General features: G+C 59.9%; 1 protein-coding gene across 6 annotated transcripts in view; it reads left to right on the top strand.

Moving 5' to 3' along the window:
* MYO7A (myosin VIIA) overlaps positions 1-23901 on the top strand; it is an 85740-nt gene that overhangs the window by 49601 nt on the left and 12238 nt on the right. For 4 of the 6 annotated variants that reach the window (XR_011541124.1, XM_070624000.1, XM_070623999.1 and 1 more), the window contains 23 exons: positions 51-135; positions 702-920; positions 1378-1485; positions 2643-2852; positions 3225-3428; positions 3651-3827; positions 4326-4415; positions 5523-5650; positions 7858-7984; positions 8711-8830; positions 9374-9547; positions 10425-10652; positions 11923-12093; positions 13539-13656; positions 14422-14548; positions 15589-15872; positions 16810-17000; positions 17678-17802; positions 18461-18618; positions 19568-19721; positions 20958-21113; positions 21600-21705; positions 22826-22939. Coding sequence is in view for 5 of the 6 variants with exons in the window: in XM_070624000.1 (XP_070480101.1) it covers positions 51-135; positions 702-920; positions 1378-1485; positions 2643-2852; positions 3225-3428; positions 3651-3827; positions 4326-4415; positions 5523-5650; positions 7858-7984; positions 8711-8830; positions 9374-9547; positions 10425-10652; positions 11923-12093; positions 13539-13656; positions 14422-14548; positions 15589-15872; positions 16810-17000; positions 17678-17802; positions 18461-18618; positions 19568-19721; positions 20958-21113; positions 21600-21705; positions 22826-22939 (3574 nt within the window). In the remaining variant the exon portion in view is untranslated. The remainder of the gene's footprint in view (positions 1-50; positions 136-701; positions 921-1377; positions 1486-2642; positions 2853-3224; positions 3429-3650; positions 3828-4325; positions 4416-5522; positions 5651-7857; positions 7985-8710; positions 8831-9373; positions 9548-10424; positions 10653-11922; positions 12094-13538; positions 13657-14421; positions 14549-15588; positions 15873-16809; positions 17001-17677; positions 17803-18460; positions 18619-19567; positions 19722-20957; positions 21114-21599; positions 21706-22825; positions 22940-23901) is intronic. The other 2 variants (XM_008539313.2, XM_070624001.1) reach the window with 1 other exon arrangement.

Below are 23901 nucleotides of genomic sequence, written 5' to 3'. Positions count from 1 at the left end.
TCGGCCCTGGTGCTCTGCTCCGAGATCCTCCTGCGTCCCTGCTGTTTCAGGTCCAACTTCCTGAAGCTGAAGAACGCCGCCACACTGATCCAGAGGCACTGGCGCGGCCACAACTGCAGGAGGAACTACGAGCTGGTGAGCCTCCCCAGGGGCCGCTGCCTCCCCCAGGAAGCTTTTGAACTCAGCCTCATTGCCATGGCAGCAGGCACTACCTGTGCCTGGCCTGGCTGGCCTCCTGCCCGGCCGCGGCCCAAAGTCCTTGTCTGCTCCTTGCGGCTCATCCCATCTGGTCAGCAATGTTTGCGGCTTTCCTCCTGGAGTGTTTCGGTGGGTCATGAGCACCTGGGTCATTACAGACCTGGGAGGAGGCCGGGAGCGGGGGCTCACATGGACCTCTGCAGAGCACTGGGGCTGCAGCCTGGACTTGGGGCTGGGGACGGGGACGGGAGGGAGACTAGCTTCTGATCTAAGGTTGGAGGTCCCTGGGGGGGGGGGTCCCCATTTCCGGAGAAGCCAAGGCCACTCCCTAGGGAACGTTCCTCTGAGAGGAGACATTGCTTAACTCTGGGGCGCCCTCCTCTGAGAGAAGAGAGAGCTGTTGCCCTCGGGGCCTGCCAGTGGGAGAGGGAGCCCAGCGCAGGGACGCCCCCACTGGCGGGGCCGGGCTGGAGCGGGCTCTGAGCGCGCGGCTGTCCTTCCAGATGCGGCTGGGCTTCCTGCGGCTGCAGGCCCTGCACCGCGCCCGGAAGCTGCACCAGCAGTACCGCCTGGCCCGCCGGCACATCATCGAGTTCCAGGCCCGCTGCCGCGCCTACCTGGTGCGCAGGGCCTTCCGTCACCGCCTCTGGGCCGTGCTCACCGTGCAGGCCTACGCCCGGGGCCTGATCGCCCGCAGGCTGTACCGGCGCCTCAGGGCCGAGGTGAGGGGTCCCGACTCCTCCGCACCTGCGGCTCCCAGCCCCACCAGAGTGTGTCCTCCGTGGGGTGCTGCTCCACCTCAGACAGATCACCCAGCTTGTTGGCTGAGGCCTATGAGGGGACAGAGGGCTACGCCTCCTCTGAGGAAGGCACAAAAGTGGGGCCAGACCCCCTCATTGCCATCCTCCCAGCCAAGGGCAGGGCTGGGGCCCTGGTCACTCTCCTGAGTCTTTGGGAGGCGCAGGCCAACCAGGTTTGGCTTTGGGATCAACAGTGCCGCCAACTCCCTGCGTGACTGGGAGAACTTCTCAGCGGCCTCAGTTTACCTCTCTGCCAAATTATTTGGCAAAGTCGCTCTCAGTCCCAGAACTCAGTGAGCGTGGGGTGGGGCAGAGCCGGCGGGAAGCACCGTGACAGCTACACGTGGTTCGGTGCCCACCTGGCTGCCCCTTCCCTCAGTACCTGCGGCGCCTGGAGGCCGAGAAAATGCGGCTGGCGGAGGAGGAGAAGCTCCGGAAGGAGATGAGCGCCAAGAAGGCCAAGGAGGAGGCCGAACGCAAGCATCAGGTGAGCCGAGGCCGGCAGCACCTGCGACACCCTTTCACTGGTTCAGCAGCTTTCCCCCAGCACCGCGGATTCTCTGTCCCCGCGACCTTCCTTCCTTCCTGCATGGGTGCCTGGTCCTGTGCCAGGCAGAGGACAGGGGTAGTGGCTCCAGAGTGAGAGGGTCTACGCCCTCAGGAGCGTGGAGGTGACGCCCAGGTAAATAGCCTGAGCCGGGGCGACAGCACCCTGTGGGGGAGCCACCAGCCGCCTGGCTCCTGAGCCCATGAAGTGGCAGAGCACTCACAGTGTAAAGTACACACTAGGTTTTGAAGACTTAGTAAGGAAAAAACGAAATATAGGGGCTGGCCCAGTGGCGCAGGTGGTTAAGTTCGCTCGTTCCGCTTCAGCGGCCTGGGGTTTGCAGGTTTGGATCTGGGTTGCAGACATGGCACCGCTTGGCAAGCCACGCTGTGGCAGGCATCCCACGTATAAAGTAGAGAAAGATGGGCACGGATGTTCTCTCAGGGCCAGTCTTCCTCAGCAAAAAAAGAGGAGGATTGGCAGCAGATGTTAGCTCAGGGCTAATCTTCCTCAAAAAATAGAAAATAAAAGGAATATAAAATATCTCAGTGCTATTGTTAAAATATTAATTACATGTTGAGATAACATTTTGGAACTATTAGGTTAGATAAAATATATTTTTGAAATTGATTTCACCTGTTTCTTTTTACTCTTTTAAGTGTAGCTGCTACATACGTGGCTCCCATTCTATTTCTGTTGGGTGGCCCTGGTCTAGATTCTTGAAACGATGACTGTGAGAGTTCTGGGTGGGTGTGGTCCTTTCCAGCTGGGGAGGCATAAGCAGGCTTCCCGGAGGAGGTAGTTCCCCGCTGAGCCCCAAGGACAGGCAGCACTATTCTCTAGGCTTGTCTCAAGGCTTCTCTGTGGCCTGGGGCTGGGCTTCTGGCTACAGTGGACTGTGAGGGCTGAGCTGGGCGTGGCCCAATATGGAGAAGCTGAGACTCAGTCCTTCCCGGGCAGAGGGGCCCAGGTGAAGGTTGGGACTGAGGCCTAGCTGCCGCAGGGCTCTCTGGGGCTCCCTGAGCAGGGCTTGCTCCCTGATGCTATGGCCCTAGGTACTGACACCCATCTCCTCTGCATCACCCTCCCCCTCCCAGGAGCGCCTGGCCCAACTGGCTCGTGAGGATGCGGAGCGGGAGCTGAAGGAGAAGGAGGAGGCTCGGCGGAAGAAGGAGCTCCTGGAGCAGATGGAGAGGGCCCGCCACGAGCCCATCAATCACTCAGACATGGTGGACAAGATGTTTGGCTTCCTGGGGACTTCGGGCGGCCTGCCAGGCCAGGAGGGCCAGGCACCTAGCGGCTTTGAGGTACCAGGTTGGGGACAGGCCCCAGAGTGATGGCCTTCCCCCCACTTGCACCCTTTTAAAGTCCACCTGGTCCCCTCTGAGCAGAAGGCAGCGATGATGACCTGGGTCAGGGGCCACAAGTCCCAGGCCCTGTCCAGCCAGCAGCCTGCCACGTGACCTTGAGCCAGTCAGTGTTCCCCTCCACGCTATTCACAAACTTTTTTCGTTCATGTATTGAGGACCTACTATGGGTCAGGCTCTGTCTGGGTAGCGAACAGGATGACACAGCCTCACCCTTGTGGAGGAAGGGCTGGCCCCACAGGGACAGGCTGGGGGACCACAGCCCAGCCCTGAGTCTGTCCCCCCGGCAGGGAACCCCTCCTGTCTCCTCAGGACCTGGAACGCGGGCGGAGGGAGATGGTGGAGGAGGACCTGGATGCGGCCCTGCCCCTGCCCGACGAGGATGAGGAGGACCTCTCGGAGTATAAATTTGCCAAGTTCGCTGCCACCTATTTCCAGGGCACGACCATGCACACCTACACCCGGCGGCCACTCAAGCAGCCGCTGCTGTACCACGACGACGAGGGCGACCAGCTGGTGAGGGCTGGGCTGTGCTGGCAGTGTGGCTGCTGAGGTGGTGGGTCCCTGCTGTGCAGGGATGGGGCCTCACGGGCCAGATCCTGAGGAACCCCCATAACGAGCTCAGCTCAGGGGCCTGCCCGCGGGTTCTCCAGCCCTCTCCCCAAACCCCCTGGTTATTTTGATGGCTTTAGCAACATGCTGTGCCGGGGCTCTCTGACTCGGCGGCTCTATCCGCAGGCGGCCCTGGCGGTCTGGATCACCATCCTCCGGTTCATGGGGGACCTCCCTGAGCCCAAGTACCACACGGCCATGAGTGACGGCAGCGAGAAGATCCCTGTGATGACCAAGATTTACGAGACCTTGGGCAAGAAGACATACAAGAGGGAGCTGCAGGCCCTGCAGGGTGAGGGCGAGGTGAGGCCCGGGTGCCCTCTGGTGGACGTCCCTCCCAGGCCAGTGGGGAGGGCTGCCCAGCATCCCCAGCCTTGGGGTCCTCAGCAGAAGGAGCGGCCTACCTAAAATTGGCCTCTGCCTCACTTCCCCGACCCCTGCTCTCCTCTGTCTACTTGTGGGAACAAATGTGTGAGCATTTTGTAAACTGTAACGTGCTGACCGCGATTGAGTGAGGCCACATGTAGAGCGGACGGGCTTTGTGGTGAGAGCCAGCGCCACTGTTGACTTGTTGGGAGGTGTTGTGCGGGTCACCACGCTTTTCTGAGTCTGTTTTCCCACCTGTCACTTGGCTGGTGGGATAGATGTTGGGGGGGGTGGGGAGGGGGTGGCAACGTGGGGAACACCTCATCACCCTTAGTGTGAAGGTGAGACAGTCCTCCGGGCACAGCCCTGTTGTCAGCTGCACTTGTCATTATTTTGGGCCCAATCACTTGACCCTGACCCCTATTGGTTCTGCAGGCCCAGCTCCCCGAGGGGCAGAAGAAGAGCAGTGTGAGGCACAAGCTGGTGCACTTGACCCTGAAGAAGAAGTCCAAACTGACAGAGGAGGTCAGAGCAGACCCCGGGCTGCCTTAGGTGGCTCAGGCCGGGGCAAGGCTGGGCTCGGGACCCACGGGGACTGGAGTGGGAGCGGACACTGCCTGTCCCCAGGGGTCCTGGCTGGACAGTGTGGGGAGTGATCAGGCAGACAGGGCAGTGAGCTCGGGCTGGGGCCGGGTCAGGGAGGGTTTCCCAGAGGAGGGGGCCTAAGAGCTGGGGAGGGCTGGAGTGGCAGCTGGTGAGAGGGAGGACATTTCCTGCCTGCTGGGCCCCGTTACAGCAGAGTCAGCCTCTTCCTCCAGGCTTCCACAGCCTGCTTTGCCTCTGCCCCTGTCCTGTTCTGTGTCTGAAGCTCAAGTCCAGTCTTGCAGCCACGTAGCCCCAGAATTGAAGGCCAGCCCCGCCCCTTGGTATGCAAAGGCCCAGGGAAGAAAACCCCTACTCATGGGTCCCTGGCAAGATGGCGTGAAATGATGGCTGTGTGTGCCCAGCAGGCGTGAGGACCTCCCACACCCCTCCCGTCTGCAGGGGCTCTGCTACCCCTTGCCCTTTCACTCACTGCGTGTCTCTGGGCAGAGCGAGGGGTGGCGTTGTGGGCTGTGTGGGACCAGAGAGGAGAAACGCGTCTGTGAGAACCCGGGCCTGGGGCTGTTCACGCAGGGGCCGGGGGCACTGGTGACGGTGATGGTGACCGGGTGGTTGGAACCTGGGATGTACTTTGGGCGTCAGAGTTGTGTTTGGATCCCACCCCAGAGAAACAGTGATCCCACCAAGAGTCAGGGGAGCAGGTCTCAGTCCTGGCTGAAAGGGCTTCCCTGGGTTGGGGGCATGGGTGGGTGTCAAACAGCTGCAGAGGAGCCTTATCTCTGGAAGTGGGTGGCACCAGGCCAGTGCTCCCTGGTCGTGTGGCCCATTCATTGAGTCAGTGTCTGTTCTGCACAGGCCGGGGGTATGACACTGGTGGGGGTATGACAGAGCTCAGGGTATGACAGTGGCAGGAAGCTGGCTCTTCTGGCCCCTCTGGGATTCTGCTCCCGGGGGAGGGCAGACTCAGCACGGGGCAGGGCCCCTCACTTCACCCTCCCTGGTCAAGCCTTGTCCCCTCCCTCTGGCCAGGTGACCAAGAGGCTGCACGACGGGGAGTCCACGGTGCAGGACAACAGCATGCTGGAGGACCGGCCCACCTCCAACCTGGAGAAGCTGCACTTCATCATCGGCAACGGCATCCTGCGGCCAGCACTCCGGTCAGCGCCCGAGGGGCCGGGGCGCAGGGAGGGGCGGCTGACGGGGAGGCAGCCCACTCTTCCTGGAGTGTGGCCCTGAAAGGCTTTTGGTGGCTGCGTTGTGGCTGTCACCTTAGCAACAGATTAAGCTGAACAGGCCGGGTTTAGCTGTGCTGCCAGCTAGTCGTGTGACCCTGGTAGTTATTTCATCTCTCTAAGCTTCAGTTTTTCATCTGCAAAGGGAATACATAACAGTACCCACTCACGGTTTGTGGGCGGATAAAACTACGGGGTGTCTGACATAGGACCTACAGAGCAGTAAATTGCGGCTGCTGTTAACATTATCTGACCTGCATTTTCTGCTTCAACCCCATCCTGCCAGCTCACCCTCAGTGTCCCACACATAGGCCCATGGGCAGGGTTACCGTGCTCAGCATGACTGGAATCCTGTAAGTGCCTCCTTCTCCACCCAGGCCCGGCAGAGGCCTCTATTCAGGCCCCTGGGGTGTTGGGGAGGAGAGGAGAGGATCCAGGAGTCACCGGAAGCGATCGAGGACTCAGCTCAGCTGGGTCAGTGGAGGGACAATGGATAGTACTTTTCTGAGAACTCCTGCATGGGATGGTCAGTGAGGAGAGCTGATGCCCTGAACCCGTGCATGCTGGGATGACAGCAGGATGGAGCCAGGCGGGGGAGAGTTGAGCCCCATTTTACCAAGGGAAAAACTGAGGTCCGGAGAGGAGAAGAGACTTGCCCAGGGGTCAGTAGCCTCCCAGACCTCCTGCATTCCAGCCAGGCTTCCATTGCTCCTTGAGGCCAGTTACTACCTCGCCAGAGATGGGCATAGCACCCGGGTCACCGGCCTCTAGGAAGAAAAGGTAGCCACCCAAGCTGTGTTTAAGGGGCAAGATTTTGCCGCCTAATTATCTCACATCAGACCTGGAGTTGTCACATCTTAGAGAACACAGAGCTGGGATGCTGGACCAGGAGTCGGAAGGCTGGGGTGTCGACTCCCGGAGGGACCACAGTGGATCCCTCCCTTCTCTCCGCCTCGGTCACTCCATCTCTCTGTCCATAAAGTGAATGGGGTCAGGGGCTCTCAGTGGCAGGTGATAAAGTTTCACTGGTCTGTGACACGATGGGAAAAATAAGAATGTTTCTGAAGCTAAATTTGACTTTTTTGAAGGACTGATCTTTGTTCTGAGATTTCACCCTTCCTACTTTTGGATATAAAATTACCTTTGTTTCTGAAATGATTGAGATAGATCGTGAGCAGACTGTGTGTATAAGTGGCGTGTTTTGAATGTCCTTATTTATTGTGCTAAAAAGTTAGCACCCTCAGAATTTATTTTGGAGTTGCCCTGGTCTGTGAACTCTCAAAACTGAGGAGACGCTGAATGGGACTGCCCTGCCTTCCTGCCCAGGCCTGCCCTTCAGGGAGGGAGGAGCAGCCGCGGGCGCCACCTGGCGGTCACGGCTTCACTGTGGGTCCTGCTTTGTCCCTGACCAGGCGGCAGCTACACTGGGTGGGCATTATTGAGGGTTTACTGTGCCGGGCACCCTGCCATGGGCTTTCCACGCCTCGGCTAGTGTTTCTTCACAGCAATCCTATAATTTCCCTTTAAAAAAAAACCCCAAAATACTTCCTTCATTGCTTTCACCTGATTATGAAAATAATACGTGGCCACTTAAATATTCAAATGTTACAGAAGTTTATCAAGATAAACTCGAAGTCCCTACTCATTCCATCTCCCAGAGAAACTCCCCAGATGTTTTCCTGTCTCTGCTCTGCCGGGTGCCGTTAGTAGAAATTGCACCTGCTGCTATGACTATGGGCTGGGCTCAGAGAGCTGAACTCACCTGCCTGGGTGACCCAGCTGGCGAGGGAGGAGGCAGGGATGGAGCCCGTGCTGCTCAGCAAAGTAGTCACCGGTGGCTGTGGCCGCTGTGTGCCAGAGCAGGACCCACACCACCTCTGGATCCTGTGGCCCCAGCATGGATCTGGGTTGGAGTCAAAGACATGCTTCCTGCCTGATGAGCCTGTGTCCAAAGCCACACCCTCTCCAGTAGCTCCCCAGAGCCCTGGGCTCAGCCTTCCCCACCTGCCCCACCCTGCCTCCCCCTGGGTGGTCTCAGGCAAGTAGGAGAGGACAGCAGTGTGTCCCGCCTGCTGCTGGGAGGGGCTGTTCCTCTGAGGCAGTTGCCCTTCCTTGCTCCCTGGCCTGCCTAGGGATGAGATCTACTGCCAGATCAGCAAGCAGCTCACTCACAACCCCTCCAAGAGCAGCTATGCCCGGGGCTGGATCCTCGTGTCTCTCTGCGTGGGCTGCTTCGCCCCCTCCGAGAAGTTCGTTAAGGTAGGAGAGGCGCCTGGCCTCCTGGGGTGGAAGGGGAGCTGGACCGCATGCCTGGCATCGAGGGGAGAGAGCGAGGGGGAGAAGCCCAGAGGTAAGGAGGCGCCTCCTGAGTCATGTCTCAGGCCTCACAGTCTCCCCCCAGCCCATCCTCCTGGGCCGTCCTCCCAGGCGCCCAGCACTGCCCTCTGTTCCCCGCTCAGCCCCATTTCATTTACAAGGAGACTGAGTTTGACAGCAGCGTCTCCTGGACCCTCATGCGTCTTGGAGCAGGCACTTTAGTTCGTCTCATCAAGTCACTTTCTTGACTGCTCCTTGGTGCCAGGCCCTGGGTGCTGGGGACACAGAGGCAGAGCAGGTGACAGCAGGACCAACCCAGCTGGTCAGCGCTGTGGGGAGGAAAGCACTTGCCCAGGTGGGAGGCGTCAGGGAGGTGGGCCCTTGAGGAAGAGGCGCAGTTACGTTTGTGAGGAAGGGGTGTCGCCTGTGGGCTGAGACTAGACAGGGCCAGATTGTGGTGGCCTTGCTGCTGGGCTGAGGCATGCGGCCTAGATCCCAAGGTCAGTGAGAGCCACGGAAAGCAGAGGAGGGGCATGGGCGGACGTGCCTTGAGGATCAGGTCCTGAGTGCGGGTGGAGGGACCTGAGGCAGGAGACCCGGCGAGGCTGCTCTGACTGTCCAGGCGGGGAGGCCAGGGTGGGGCGCCCTCAGTTGGTCCTCTGTCTGCAGTACCTGCGGAACTTCATCCACGGGGGGCCGCCTGGCTACGCCCCGTACTGTGAGGAGCGGCTCAGAAGGACCTTCGTCAATGGGACACGGACACAGCCGCCCAGCTGGCTGGAGCTGCAGGTGCGGCCCCGGCCCCACCCAGGCGTGTGTGTATGTGTGCACGTGTGTCTCCAGTGCCCCAGAAAGATTCCCTGCTTTGGGATTCTGTGGTTCTTCAAGCACCCACCCTAAAGTTCTGGAATCCCAGGCCTCTTGGAACAGGAAAGCCCCCAGTGGATGATTGACCCCATCTGCTGGCTTTATGGTCAAAGTGACTTGGGCAGGGCATTCCCTCTGTGTCTCAGTGGCTTCATCTGCAACATGGCAATAACAGTACCCATTTCACAGGGTTTTGTGATAGTTACGTGACGAGAGGACAGAAGCTCCTGGCATGTGGCAATGCCCGACCTCCCAGCCCCAATGCCTCGGCTCAGGGACCCTAAGGGTCCTATCCCAGTGGGGAGCACAGCTGTGACCAGGGACAGGCAATGTTCCAGTGGAATGCTGGAGTCTGGGGGTTCTGGGGCAGCCCCAACCCCATAGGAAGCAGGGAGTCAGGAGTGCAGAGGGAGTGAGCTGGTCTGAAGTGAAACGATTCCAACAAACTCTTTTGGTCACTTTCAGGCCACCAAATCCAAGAAGCCCATCATGTTGCCCGTCACATTCATGGACGGGACCACCAAGACCCTGCTGACGGACTCGGCGACCACAGCCAAGGAGCTCTGCAACGCACTGGCCGACAAGATCTCGCTCAAGGACCGCTTCGGGTTCTCCCTCTACATTGCCCTGTTTGATAAGGTATGGCGGCCCTGAAGCGCCACCTCCTGGACCAGCCTGGGCTGTCCACCCGCTCGATCCCAGTGCTGCCACCTATTGGCTCAGGTGCCCTTGCGCGGTTACTTCCCTTCCAGGGCCTCCGTTTCCCTGTCAGCCAGTGATAACAACCCTGGCTCTGCCTGACTCATTAGGAATGTGGAGATCTAGCATCTAAAAAAAAATCCAACCGTACACTGTGCATTGAAACCCAGAACTCACTTCGGTCACGCCTGCCCAGGCCGAATCCTCTGGTGCTGGAGAAAGAACGTGGCAGAGACAGCCATGCCCCCTGGAGGGGCACACGGCCACTTGACTCTCTGAGATTCGATTTCCCCATTTGTAAATGGGAATCTAACTCCTTATTAGGTTGCTATGGGGGTTTCTTTTCACTTGTTAGTGACCACCTGGAGTGTGTGCGTCCCAGGGGCACATCTGGGCCTGGAGCCTTCTCTGCTGACCTGGACCTGGGGGTGGGTGGTTTGGCCTCCACACCCAGCAACGTCACACACCACAGAGGTGCCCCCACCTCAGCAGGTCCAGGGACAGAACCATGTTGTCTGACCCAGTTTGCCTGGATTTTTCTCACCTACAGCTACCTCCTGTGTTTTCAGTGACCGTGGTCCATTGGGGTTTCACATAAGGCTTACACTAGGAAACAGGAGCTATGTGGCTGTGCCACTCAGAGCCCGTGGCTGGGACCTGGGGTCCCGTGCTGGTCTGCCTCCTGGGCGCATCCCTGCCTCTCTCTGAGCCTCGTTCTCCATTTGAACGAGAACATTTGGCACGGTTGTGGGCTCTCCGTAGTCCTTCCCTGGCTGTTCACCCTTCTGCTAGGTGACCTCCAGCCCTATGCCCCCAGGTGTCCTCCCTGGGCAGTGGCAGTGACCATGTCATGGACGCCATCTCCCAGTGTGAGCAGTATGCCAAGGAGCAGGGGGCGCAGGAGCGCAATGCCCCGTGGAGGCTTTTCTTCCGCAAAGAGGTCTTCACGCCCTGGCACAACCCCTCGGAAGACAACGTGGCCACCAACCTCATCTACCAGCAGGTGGTGCGAGGGGTCAAGTTCGGGGAATACAGGTGTGAGAAGGTGAGTGAGTGAGGGCGAATCTTCTGGCTGAGCTTGCTTGGCTCACGGCCACCTCTTTCCGAATCTGACCCACCATCAGCTAATGCGGAGGTTGGCCTGACTGAGGCTTCTCCCGGGTTTAACACCACCCATGGGGGCAAGGGCTTTGAAGAAGAGCCCGAATTCTGCCAGTGGGAGGTGTTCCTACGTGACTACAGTGATCATACGGAGTACGTGCTTCAGAACTTGCTGAATTGTTCTGAGTTAGTCTAGACAACTCTGCTCTGAAGGAGTGAGAGATCCACTCATCTTTAGACCAGAGTTTGCAAATGGGTATCCTTTTATCTCCTGAGGACAGGAGTGACGTGGTTGTTTTGATTTTGATGATGATGGTGATGAGGGTTCTCATGATACTTATGATTCTGCAGGTGATACTGATGGAGGAATGAGGATGGGGATGATGGAAATGAAGGGGATGGTTGTTGCTGGTGGTGGTGATGATGGTGTAGGTGGTGCTGATGGTGATGTGTTGGTGTTGGTGGTGACAGTGGTGTTGTTGGGGATGGCAGTGGTGTTGGTGTTGGTAATGGTGGTGAGCTGATACTCGGGCAGAATGCATAATGCAGCCATATCAGTTGCCAAAATTCTGAAATACTTTGAACTAGTTGGAAAATGCCTACTGCCTTCAAGGTGCCCAAGAGCCTTTCTCTATTGCCTCTGCTGCCAGAGCCCTAGGAAGCCCCGGGCAGGCATCGCTGGGGCTCCGTCCACCAGCCCCAGGCAGAGAAGGGGCAAATGCCCAGGGCCCATCTGGCCCCCTGAAGCATTCAGCCTACTGGTTGTTCAGTACTTTGAACGGGTGGGGAAGTGATGGTGATGGAGACAGTAGTGGTGATGCCTTCCCCTCACTCCAGCCATCTCTAGTGGTACCCAGGCCCCCCATTCTCCAGGGCAGTCCCTTCTCCTTCTCTTGTTTGTCAGCCCCAGTCGCTCTCTTCCGGGGCTGAGAATGTCATGGCTGACTCATTACTGATGGGTTGGCTGGTCTGTCTGGGTCAGCTTGTGTCCCCCTGGGCAGGGTCCAGCTTTGTGCTGATGCTGAGGGGACCCAGGAGAATGCAAGAGGGTGGCCTTGCCCTTAGGGAGCTCGTGGTTCCACCAGGATCAGTGACAGCACAGGTCCCAAAGGCCAGGCTCTGAGCACTACAGGAGGCAGGGGCTGGCAGGTGCTATGATCTGGAGGGGCTTCTTACAGGGTGTGTGTGTGAGACCTCCCCGCCCTGACACCTAGGAGGACGACCTGGCCGAGCTGGCCTCCCAGCAGTACTTTGTGGACTACGGCTCCGAGATGATCCTGGAGCGCCTCCTGAGCCTCGTGCCCACCTACATCCCCGACCGTGAGATCACGCCCCTGAAGACGCTTGAGAAGTGGGCCCAGCTGGCCATTGCTGCCCACAAGAAGGTAGGAGGGCTGCGAGGGGTCTTGGAGGACGGGCTCTGTGGTGACCTGGGCCGAGGGTCAAGGACCTGGGGAATCAGAGGGGTCACAGCTCTCACCCGACAGGTGTCTGCCCATCAGGCTGCTGGGGGACGGGACAGCACTCTTGACTTCCTGCCTCCCGACAGCCCTTCTCCATTGTGGACATCAGTCCACTCGTGTCTTCTACCGTCTCTTCTGGGCTGGGTGCCAGGGACACAGAGATGGATCAAATCTGGGCCGGCGGCCTCTGAGGGAATGGGTCTGTGGGTATTGGGGTCCCTGCTCCCGGCCTCGCACCAGCCATGTGCTAGAGCTCCAGCTCACGAGTGTGGTGCGTGCTGGGGGGGCTTCTAGGAAGTGCACCCTCCTTTCTGCCTGAAAGAACTTGGGCCCAACTTCCTACTTGGGGAACTCAAGGTACAGGCCCCCTCCACCCCTTGCTTGAGGCCCCAGGCGCCCATAACCAGCCCTGAGTAGCTCTTGTCCAAGCTAAGGGACCTACCCAGGTAGGGCAGTGGGGCCTGGGGAGGAAGAGGGCGGGGAGACCTTGGCTGCTGGAGGGGACGCACAGGCCTCCCCACCGCCAGGCCCTGGTTGTGTAAGAGCAGAGTCGTCTTTGCACACAAGTTGCCGAGGGCTCCTCAGAACAGCACTCTCCCATCCCCTACACCACCCAGCCTCTTCCCTAATCCCGGAGCCTCCTCCGCCTCTCTCGGCTCTCTGCCTGCCCGGGTAGCTGCCCATACGCCTGGTGCACACATGGCTCTCCATCCGTGTTTGTCGAGAGATGATAAAAGCCACGAGTTCGTTCCAATCCCTCCCCTTCTCCAACACTGCCGAGTTCTCATTAGGGCTTGGAGGGGTATTTTTAGATAATAAAGCGCCAGTGCTTGAGTTGTTTGCTTTATCCACCGGCTGCTGCACCCCTTGTCTACGCCCCCATCTTCCTAACTCCTGGGCTCGGCTGTCAGTTTCCGCTGGAAGCCCAGTCTTGCGCGGCGGCCTCACCCACGATTCCCTGTGACCTGGCTCCGGGCCTTTCCCATTCCCTCTTGCTGGTCTGGTCTGGTCTGGCATGCACAGCCCCGCTTAGCCACACGTATGTTCCCCATACGCCTCCCTCTGATCCATGGCTTTGGGCCTCACACGTGTGCTGGCTGAATTGTGGGCTTTTCTGTCACTCTGCTGAATTGGGAGCTCTCCATGAAGGGGACCCACGTTTCTCTAGTGAGTGGGCTCTGCTGTCAGTGGCGGAAGAGGAAGAGAGGGTGGGGCTGTCTGTGTGCTGCTGGGGTGGGGCGGGGCCACGGTGCACAGGAGGGCGCCGCAGTGCGGGGCCGCTCCTGGCTTAGGGGCAGTGACATTTGATTTCCAGACAGAGCCTGCATGATGTCTTGTGTCCCCTGTCGCTGTCTGTCCCCCTCCAGGGGATTTACGCCCAGAGGAGAACTGAGGCACAGAAAGTCAAAGAGGACGTGGTCAATTACGCCCGCTTCAAGTGGCCCTTGCTCTTCTCCAGGTTCTATGAGGCCTACAAGTTCTCAGGTACCCCTCAGCCCCCTGCCTCCGGTGTCCCCAGGGCCCTTTTCCTGCCCTCTCTCCGCGGCTCCAGCCCCCGGCGGAGGGAGGGGAATGGCCGGAGCCGCACTCCCCAGTCGGCCAGGCTCCTGCCTGCGGGGTGGCTTGGTTTCTCCAGGTCAGTGCGTGGAGTGGGGCCTGCCTCCTCGCAGTCCAGTAGGGCTCCGTGACACACAGTTGGTGCTCGGTGACACACTGGGTTGAACAATTGACTGAGTATTGAGATCATTAAAGCACCTACTGTGTACAGAAGAGGGTGGCCCAGAGAATAGGCTGGGCCAACTCTATGCAGCTGAGAGTGGATGTGGCCCACCCAAACCCACGTGGCCACTTGCCCAGCCCTGCTCGGGCCATCACCACTGGGCATGTGCTCCGTATCCGGCCATGTGCTGGTGCCAGCTTCACAGAATCACCAAATACAAGGCCGGAGGGAACCTTGGGGCTCCGATGGTCCAGTCCCCCCCACACCCGGCCTCACTGCAGGGCAGGGACTGGTCCAAAGCTGCCCAGGACAGTGGCAGGGATGGGACTCAGTCAGTTTCCTGACTGCAGCACTCTCTTCCTTAGGTTTTGGCTTGTAGGGAGGTTGTGGTCTCCGAGCCTCAGTTTCCCCAGCTGTAAAATGGAAATCCGTCTCTTCCCCCCGGCCACCTTCCTGGTGGTTATGAAGATTGGGAGGGTCAGGGCCCGGGAGAGGGGGCGCTCCTCTCAGTGCCTCGGTCTCTGCCCCAGGCCCCAACCTCCCCAAGAATGACGTCATTGTGGCTGTCAACTGGACGGGCGTCTACTTCGTGGATGAGCAGGAGCAGGTGCTTCTGGAGCTCTCCTTCCCCGAGATCATGGCCGTGTCCAGCAGTCGGTTAGTCTGACCCCCCCCACATCCCCCGTTCATGCAGATGGGGAGTTGTCCACAGCTGCACACAGAGCAGCGGCAGGGCTGGCGCTCGGGCCCTGCATGCTGGTTCAGTGCTCTCTGAAGCGAGGAGGGCGGGTGGAGACGAGGCGGAGGGACGGGGAAGGGAAGGCTCCCGGAGCTGTGCTGCGGGGCGTGGGGCCTTGACAGAGGACATCAGTCAGGTGCAGAGACCCGCCGTGGCCTGTCCTGGTTCCATGTGATTGAGGCATTTGTGTGCACTGTGCAGACCCCTCAGCATCTTCCTCCTGACTGGGTGGGGGTCTTTATAGCACGTTGCTGGTTGATCTGAGATGGGCGATGGGAAGGACAGACAGCGGCAGCTGAGTGTGTACAAAAAGAGCCTGGCCTGGGTCTCAGGGGCTTGGGCGAAACTCGCCTCCATATCCTCATTCCTAAAATAGAGAGGCCTTAATACTTTCCTTCAGTAACAGCGGTGAGGAATAGATGCAACAGCTGATAGGGGAGCTCTGTGTAAACTGAGAAGTGCGGTGCACATGGGAGCAATGGTGGGGAGGGGTACCTGGAATAGACCAGCGATCCCAGCAGTGCCTCCCCCATCCAGGGCTTGTAGGAGTGTCTCTGGGCGGTGTCCAATGTGGACCTGGGTTGGGCCATGTCCAGCTCTGACCAGGCAGGTGCCAGGCACAAGGGATACAGTGGTGACAAGACAGTCCTTGCCCTTGTAGCTTTAGTCGAGAGGGAAGATGGACATTGAACAAGCCATTTTAAAGCAGGAAGCAGCATGCTAAGGGCTGTGGGATGGCAGGGAGGACTTCCCGGAGGAAGTGGTATCTGGGCTGAGACCTAAAAGTGAGTGGGAATTAGACGGCAAAGGGGAAGTGGGCTGGGCCACTGCAGGCTTTTCCCCTGCCATGTGTGCCTTTGGCCGGGCCATGTCTGACTCAGGCTGAGCTGTGTCCGACCTGGGCCGTGTCTCACCTGGCTGGGCCACATCTGACTGGGCTGGCCTTGGTCTCCTTCAGGGAGTGCCGTGTCTTGCTCTCGCTGGGCTGCTCTGACCTGGGCTGTGCGGCGCCTCACTCGGGCTGGGCAGGACTGAGCCCATCTGGGCCCTGTTCTCCGTGTTGGTCATGCAGGGGAGCAAAACTGACAGCCCCCAGCTTCACGCTGGCCACCATCAAGGGGGATGAGTACACCTTCACTTCCAGCAACTCCGAGGATATCCGTGACCTGGTGGTCACCTTCTTGGAGGGGCTCCGGAAGAGGTCTAAGTATGTGGTGGCCCTGCAGGACAACCCCAACCCTGGTGAGTGGCTCCTGGCATGGGCTGCCAGGCACCGGGGGTCCGGGCTTCAGGCAGATCACACACCTTGGCCTTGGCCTGGCCTCTGAGGCTGCTAGTGCCTTTTACCCATCCTTCCCCAGACACCCTCGGCTCCACCTGGACCAGCCAGCCAAACTGTGTGCCTCCCCTCTGTGCCCTGTAGGGAATCCACCTCCCTCCCCATCTCGGGTCCTGAAATACCGTCTCCTGTCACCTTCTCCAGGGGAGATCAGGGGTTCCTCCTCAGTGTTCCCCAAATACCCACCATCTCCAAGTGATGGCAGCAGTAACAACCACCCTGACTGAGCATCCCCTGGCCTCCTGGGCGGAGCGGGGAAAAGACAGAGATGGAATGGATGGAAGCCCCACCCTCAGTGGGGAGAGGGGGTGGAAGCAGACAGTGCAGGGACCAGCGAGGCCCAGAGGCTGTGGAGCCTGGAGGAGAGGCCCCCATGCAGCCGGGTTCAGGGAGGACACATGTGAGCAGAGTTTGAGGCAGAAGGAGAGCACGGACGGAGCACAGGGGCTGGAGAAGGCAGGCGTGTCTAGTACTGTGGATAGTTGGGTTTGGCTGGCAGGGGCGAGGTGAGGGAGGAGGGGCATGAAGTGAGGCGGATGAAGTCAGAAGGCCAGCCCACAACAGGCCTGTGAGCATGTCGAGGAGTGTGGGCTTTCTCCTAAGGGCAATGGGGAGCCATGGAAGGCTTTTGAGCAGGAGAGTGGCCCTCTCCGCTGCCTGTGTCTGTGTGGAGGGATATGGCAAGGTAGAAGGAGGCTGACCACTGAGCAGATATGAGAGGGAGAGGCCTCAGTTCTTCAGTGGGGAGGAGCGGCTTATACGTCTTCCACCCAAATAGAGTAGTTCCAACTCAGCCTCTCTCTCTACCCCCACGTGGCCCCGCTCACCTCTGCCTCTCAGCGGGCGAGGAGTCTGGCTTCCTCAGCTTTGCCAAAGGGGACCTCATCATCTTGGACCATGACACTGGCGAGCAGGTCATGAACTCAGGCTGGGCCAATGGCATCAATGAGAGGACCAAGCAGCGTGGGGACTTCCCAACCGATTGCGTGTATGTCATGCCCACTGTCACCATGCCACCGCGGGAGATTGTGGTATGTGACCTGGGGGTGTCAGATGGATGGGAGGCTCCCCGGACCCCTCTTTGTCCTCTTCCCATTTCTGTAAAATGGAGTGAGGGATTACAGTAGATTCATGGTCCGCAGTTTCTGGGAAGATGATCTGGGGGTTTTATGGGACCACAGACTTAAAGTTGGGGCAGGTTTCAAACCTCTGCCAGGTGGAGAGGGACCTAGAAACAGCATCAGAGGAGGAACTGCCCAGGGGAGGGGGATGGGAGAGGGGGCATCACCTTACACTGTCTGAAAGGGCAGTGAGGGCAGAGTTGGGAAGGGAGGCCCTGGTTCTTCCGGAGCCCCCTGAGCACAGCACTGAGGACTCGGGGCCCAGCCTTCCAAGGAGCTCCTGAGCCAGCTTCTGTTGACTGCGTAGTTCTCACATCATGTCCCCTGCCTTGTCCAGGCTTTCTGACTGACCCAGCCTGGCTCAGACACCGGGCACCAAGGGAAGGGTCTTGAGCCCAGCACGATGGAGGCAGAGTAACTTCAGAGAGCCCAGGAGGAAAGGGGTTCCCAGGGTCAGAATGGGGCCCAGGGCCCACCTCCATGGAGCAGTCTCCTCAGCCCCAGTCTGGAAGGCTCCAGCTGTACCGTGTTGACCCCAGGGACCGCAGGCAGGGAGCTGACCTCAGCCCCTGTCTCTCGGCCCCCAGGCCCTGGTCACCCTGACGCCCGACCAGAGGCAGGACGTCATCCGGCTCCTGCAGCAGCGAACAGCGGAGCCCGAGCCGCGCGCCAAGCCCTACACGCTGGAGGAATTTTCCTACGACTACTTCAGGTGACGGACACAGGGAGGGCCGGATGGCAGACACGGCCTCTGCTGCTCTCTGGTGGCCTCAGGGGTTGCTCTGGGCTGCCCGCCGTGAGCAGGGCCAGGGTCAGAGGGTGCTGGAGGGCCGTTTCTCTCCATGGAACTGACCCTTCTCATGTGTCATCTTATCCTTCCTTCATTTGCGGAAGTGACTGTGCCCACGGAGAGGGAGGGTGGGGTGTCCTGGGCACTCCCCAGCTCCCGGTCCTGGAGGGGAGACAGGCATAGAACCAGGCAGATGTGATTCTGGGCGCCCAGTGTTGCGATGGAGCTGGGGACAGAGAGGAGGCCTCCAGGAGGAGGTGGCATCTGAGCTGAGCAGCGAGGGGTGACCGGTGGAGGAGTGCTGGGGGCAGCACGTGCCGAGGCCGGAGCAGAGGGACCAGAGAGGAGCAGGGGCGAGCAGACGGGGCAGGCGGCAGGGCTGGCTGGGCTGCGACGCTGGGTTGTATCTCCATGTCTTACTGAGAAAATAAGGCCCAGGGAGGGCTGGGGTCTCTTCCCAGGTCACATGGTGCCGCAGGGACGGGCTGGGCCTGTTCCCTCCCCTCAACCTGGGCACAGGGCTGGATGGGGATGGGGTCTCAAGCCTACGAGTCAGTGAGACTGTCCCTGTGCCGTGCAGGCCCCCGCCCAAGCACACGCTGAGCCGCGTGATGGTGTCCAAGGCCCGCGGCAAGGACCGGCTATGGAGCCACACGCGGGAGCCGCTCAAGCAGGCGCTGCTCAAGAAGATCCTGGGCAGCGAGGAGCTCTCGCAGGAGGCCTGCATGGCCTTCATTGATATCCGCACCCTCGGGGATGGGCCGCACGGAGGGTCAGGGCAGGCGCCACAGGGATGGGGACCCCAGGGCAGGGCAGGGCAGGGCAGGGCAGGCCCAGGCTTCTAGGGTTTTGGACAGACATGGAGGGGATGTCTGTGGAGTGGCTCCATCCATGTGCCCAGCACCTTACGGTGTGCGAGGGGCTGCCTCACCCATTGTCTCCTCTGACCCTGTCATTTGGTTGACAGAGGTGTATTCTGTTGTGTGCCGGGCCAGGCCTGGAGACACAGCAGTGACCAGACCCAGTCCCTGGCCTCATGGTGCTTACACTTAGGAGGGGAGACATGCGGATCGGGGTGGGTGCTGTGATGGGGCTGGGCGGCACAGTGACCTGACTCGGCCTTGGAGGAGGGCAGGGAGGGCTTCCTGGAGGAAGTGGTGTCTAGGCTGAGACCTGAAGACTGAGTAGGCCTTAGCCAGTCAAAAGGGAGAGGGGCGAGGAGTGTTCCAGACAGAGGGAGCAGCTTGTATAAAGGCCCTGAGGCAAAACAGAGCAGGGCCATTTTGAGGGCACAAAATAATTCCGCACAGCTGGAAGGCAGAGTTGAAGGGAATCTGAAGTGGTGGGCTGACTGACTAAGGGCTCCCAAGCCCTGTTAAGAAGCTTGGACTGTGTCCTAAGGCTGTGAGGAGCCACTGGGCAGGGGTGGCATGGTCAGACTTGTGATTCGGGAAGCTTGTCCTGGTTGCTGTGAGGACTTTGGATGTGGGGTCGGAGGCCTGAGGCAGGATGGCCAGTGAGGAGGTGGCCAGAGGAGTGAGGAGGAGGGTGGGTGGTGAGTAGCCTCAGGCTTCGGGCCCCATCACCAGGCGGTGGGAGGGACACACCCTGTCGGAGAGTGTGGCCTCCTGCCCCCCGGCCCAGTGCTCCCCCATCGGCCGCAAGCCCTTCCTTGACGGCTCCCCACCCGTGCTCAAGTACATGGGCGACTACCCGTCCAAGAGGATGCGCTCTGTCAACGAGCTCACAGACCAGATCTTTGAGGGCGCCCTGAAGGCCGAGCCCCTCAAGGACGAGGTGTATGTGCAGATCCTGAAGCAGCTGACCGACAACCACATCCGGTGAGCAGGGATGGCGGGCGGGCGAGGGGCAGGCCCCTACCCCTGGTGCTCGCAGCCAGAGGGGATCTTAGCGGTCCTCCGCCCGTTGTGACGGGGAGCTCATTCCCTCGGAGGCAGCGGCTGGCTCTGCCTGGAGCAGTCCTTCCTCACTCAGAGCAGGAGCTGCCCTCAGGCCCCCTCATGTCCTGGCTCTGCCTCAAGGCCCAGGGAGAACAGGTCAAGAATCAATAGGGGGTGGCTGTGCCCTCTGCGTCTGTCCTCCGAGTTCTACAGCCCCAGCTCCTCCTGACGTCCTGCCACTCCCTGCCTGAGCCTCCTCCGGACAGCCCTCCCCAGCCCAGACTCCGCGGTCTGCCTGTGGGCTCAGCTCCTGAGCAGATGGCCATCACTGGCTCCACAGAGCTGGCTGTCAGTCAGAAGCTCTGGCTGAACACTCTGGCGGGCTGGGGGGTGGGCCCCAGAGGGTATCACCGTATCTCCCCCTGCTGGGCCAGACAGGCCCGAGCTGGAAGTCAGGCACACGCTAGCCTCAGATCCTGAGAGAAGCCCCACCCTCTACCCTTACACCCAGACCCCCAACTCCCTCTCCAGCTTTGTCACTCTCTACATCTCCTACACAAGTCCACCATCGAACCATACATCACATCTTTTCACACTGCCAAACCTTTGTACATGCCGTGCCCACAGCCAGGAAAACCCTTCATCACCTTTGCATATCAGAATTTACCTCATCTTTCAAGGCCTAGATCAAAAGCCACCTCCTCCTAGAAGCCCTTCAAGCTTCCCTCCTGCCAGGCCCAAAGAGCTCAGAGTGGTGCCAGAGGGAGCCCAGGGGCTGGTCGAACTCAGTGCTACTCAAAGAATAGATGAGTTAAAGAGCTTCTGCCAGAATAGGAATCACACTGCTTCTTTCATAGGCAAGGCTTGCTATAGAAAAAAATCTTAGCTGAGTACTTGGTGAAATAGTCGGTTTTCACTCTGGCATCAGCCCCTTATCTCCATGTGGACTGGTAACTGCGTGGCCTGGTGTGGCGTGGCTGCCCACGCTTCAAGTAGCACCAGTTGGATCTGGCTGGCAGGGAGGTGGGTCCGCGTTGGTCCTTAGACAGGGGTGGGAGTCAGGGCCGGCATGGGCTTCTGTGGTGAGGAGCCGAGGGGGGTGTGGCCCCTGGGGGTGCTCAGGGATGGTCTGGGGGGTCCGCAGGCCCCTGCTGGACACGGCACCTCCTCCTCCAGGTATAGCGAGGAGCGGGGCTGGGAGCTGCTCTGGCTGTGCACGGGCCTCTTCCCGCCCAGCAACATCCTCCTGCCCCACGTGCAGCGTTTCCTGCAGTCGCGCAAGCACTGCCCCCTCGCCATCGACTGCCTGCAGCGGCTCCAGAAAGCCCTGAGGTACAGCTGTTCACATGGGGCGGGGGGCAGGCACCGGGCTGGGCTCCTGGCCACACCAGGCTTGTGGGACGGGTCCTTTGGGGATGAGGCCATGACCACGGCTGCCAGCTGGACAAAGGTTGCAGTACCCAGTGCCCACCGTGGACACAGTTGGAGAGTCTGGTTGCTCAGAAGGGCTGGGCTCCTCCTGCCTTCAGGTCTGTGGGGGAGGCAGATACCTGGGCCGCCTTTCGTACTGTGCACAGCCCACGTGCATCTTTCGCTCCCTTCTGTCCCCCCACAGCCCTACGCAGCAGGTACTGTTATCATCCCATTTTACAGAGGAGAAACTCGAGGCTCTGAGAGGTTGAGTGACGGTCACCTGGTAGGAAGTGGTGGACTAGGATTAGAACCAGGGTCTGTCTCCCAAGTTCCCTCTGTTCTCCACTCCCCATGGCCCCATGAACCCCTGGCTCCTGACTTTGCCACCCCCCACGTGTTTTTCAGAAACGGGTCCCGGAAGTACCCTCCACACCTGGTGGAGGTAGAGGCCATCCAGCACAAAACCACCCAGATTTTCCACAAGGTCTACTTTCCCGACGACACTGACGAGGTGAGGACCGCTGGCTTCTTGGTCCGTCGATGCCCCTGAGGGCCCCAGCTCCTTTGGGGACACAGGGAGCCTCCGTGATGCCCCCCCCCCATTGTCCTCTTACCCTTGAGTGGAGTCAGGGCTCAGCCAAGAGACCGCAGACTCTGCGGGGGGCGGTTGGCTCCTGGTTCCAGTCCCCTCTTCCTTGAACCGCTTCCTTGGGACGGTCTTCCCTCCTCGGCCCCTCTGAGGAGGCTCTGCCTTGGAGAAGGGTGCTTGCTCCCTCTGAGCTGAGCTCGTGCGGGGGCCACCTCCCTGATGCCAGCCCTGTTCCTGGGCCCAGGCCCATCTGCCCCCCGGCCGCGGCCTCTCACATTGCCCTGAGCCCACTCTCCTGCAGACCCCTTCCTGCCTCCTCCACCGACCTGACTGCGGGTGCCCTCCACCCTCGTCCAAAGGTCCTGTCTGTCTGCCCGTCATCGCGCCCGTTTGGTCAGGCTGCCTCCTGACCTCCACTCCCCGCCCCACCTCAGCACAGCGTGTTCTTCAGACAAACGAGCCCACATCAAAACTTTCAGTTAGAAAAGCAGTTTTAAAACTTGTCTAGAGACTAGAGACTCAGAAATGCCATGACAAGATTCTGGTCACAAGGACAGAGAAACTCCTAAAATCCTTTGCTGTCCCCTCCCGTGGAAGGTTACACAAAGCAGCACCACCCCCTCATCGCACTCCTCCCCCATCCAACTTCCCCAGACTCTCAATCCCTCTCCCTTTTCTCCTCCCCCTTTCTGGAATTTGCTTTCTTCTGCCTCCAGTCTCTCTCCTCGCAGTCGCCCTGGTCCGTGCTCCCTCAGCCTCTGCCATCACTCACGCTGCTCGTACAGCCAGGGGGCCCTGTACCCTGGAGGCCATGGCTGAGTGGCGTGTGGACAGCTGGGGAGGACAGGATCCGGGAGGACCCAGATAGGAGTTGCTTCTTCCTTTTCTTAAATGCCGGCCCAGCTCTGGACCCTCGGGGAAGCCCCCTCAGAAGGAGGGCGTCTTTCATGGGAGGGGGCTCCATAGAGTGGGAGGCACAGCCAGAGGGGCGCCCGAGGTCCCGGAGAGGCCCCGCCAGAGCCCAGCAGGTGCCTCCCCCCAGGCCTTCGAGGTGGAGTCCAGCACCAAGGCCAAGGACTTCTGCCAGAGCATCGCCACCCGGCTGCTCCTCAAGTCCTCCGATGGATTCAGCCTCTTTGTCAAAATTGCAGACAAGGTGGGTGGTGGGTCGTTGGCTGGCTGCCTGCCTGCTCTTGGTCTGTCTGTTGGGAAATTTGCTGGGGCCATAGGCGCTCCTGGGGCTGCAGCGGGAGGGGCGGGAGGCATAGGAGGGAGGGAGAGAGAAGGAGGGAGTGGCACTCTTGCATGCGGCATCTGACTGTGCCCATCTCCTTCTTACCTGCCCGCCTCGGCCCCCAGACATGTAGCAGCCCCCTCAGTCTCTCTCTGCAGAGGCGTTGCACAGCATGGCCCCAGACCTCTTGGGAGCCACATGGTGCTCTGTGTCCTGGACACACCAGGCTCCTCACCCTCCCAACACGCATGTACTTTCCACATTTGCTTGGTCTGGTCCCTCAGCTGCCAGTCTGAGGCCAATTACCCTTGAAATAACCCTAAAGGGAGGGTGATTATCCCCACGTAATAGATCACAAAACCTGGGCTCAGAAAGGTTAAGTAACTTATCCAGGGTCACACAGCAGGGACTCAGATCCAGGTAGGTCTGACTCCAAGTGCAGGCTCCTCACCATCCCACATTGCCCTCCCCCACTTCTCTCCCACGGGGGTCAAAGGCCCGGGGGAGGCTTTCCCGTCCATCTCAGGCAGATCGAGCCCTCCCTCCTGTTGCCCACTCACAGTTCCCTGTGTATCCATGTCTGTCTCCTCCCTTCCTGACTGTCCCTGTGGCAGACACTGGTGACCCAGAGCTGACCTCAGGGAGGTCCTGCGAGAGCAGCAGGACACGGGTGCTGGAGAGTGTCCAAGGCAGGGGCTGGGCCTCACTCTGGGCCCCTTTCCTGGGGCGTGGCGCAGCGTCCAGAAGATCTTTGCTGAGTGACTGAGTGACCTTCCCTTTGCTGAGTCGCTCGGGGCAGGAACTGGGCTTTGTTCTGGAGACGCTCTGCAGACACCGTCAGGGCGGGGCGGGGCGGACACACGGATGATGCCCCTCCTGGCTGT

The sequence above is a fragment of the Equus przewalskii genome, chromosome 6 (assembly GCF_037783145.1).
Source record: "Equus przewalskii isolate Varuska chromosome 6, EquPr2, whole genome shotgun sequence".
Taxonomy (NCBI): Eukaryota; Metazoa; Chordata; class Mammalia; order Perissodactyla; family Equidae; genus Equus; species Equus przewalskii.
Note: the sequence above shows the minus strand (reverse complement) of the source record. Positions and strands in the feature narration are given on the sequence as shown.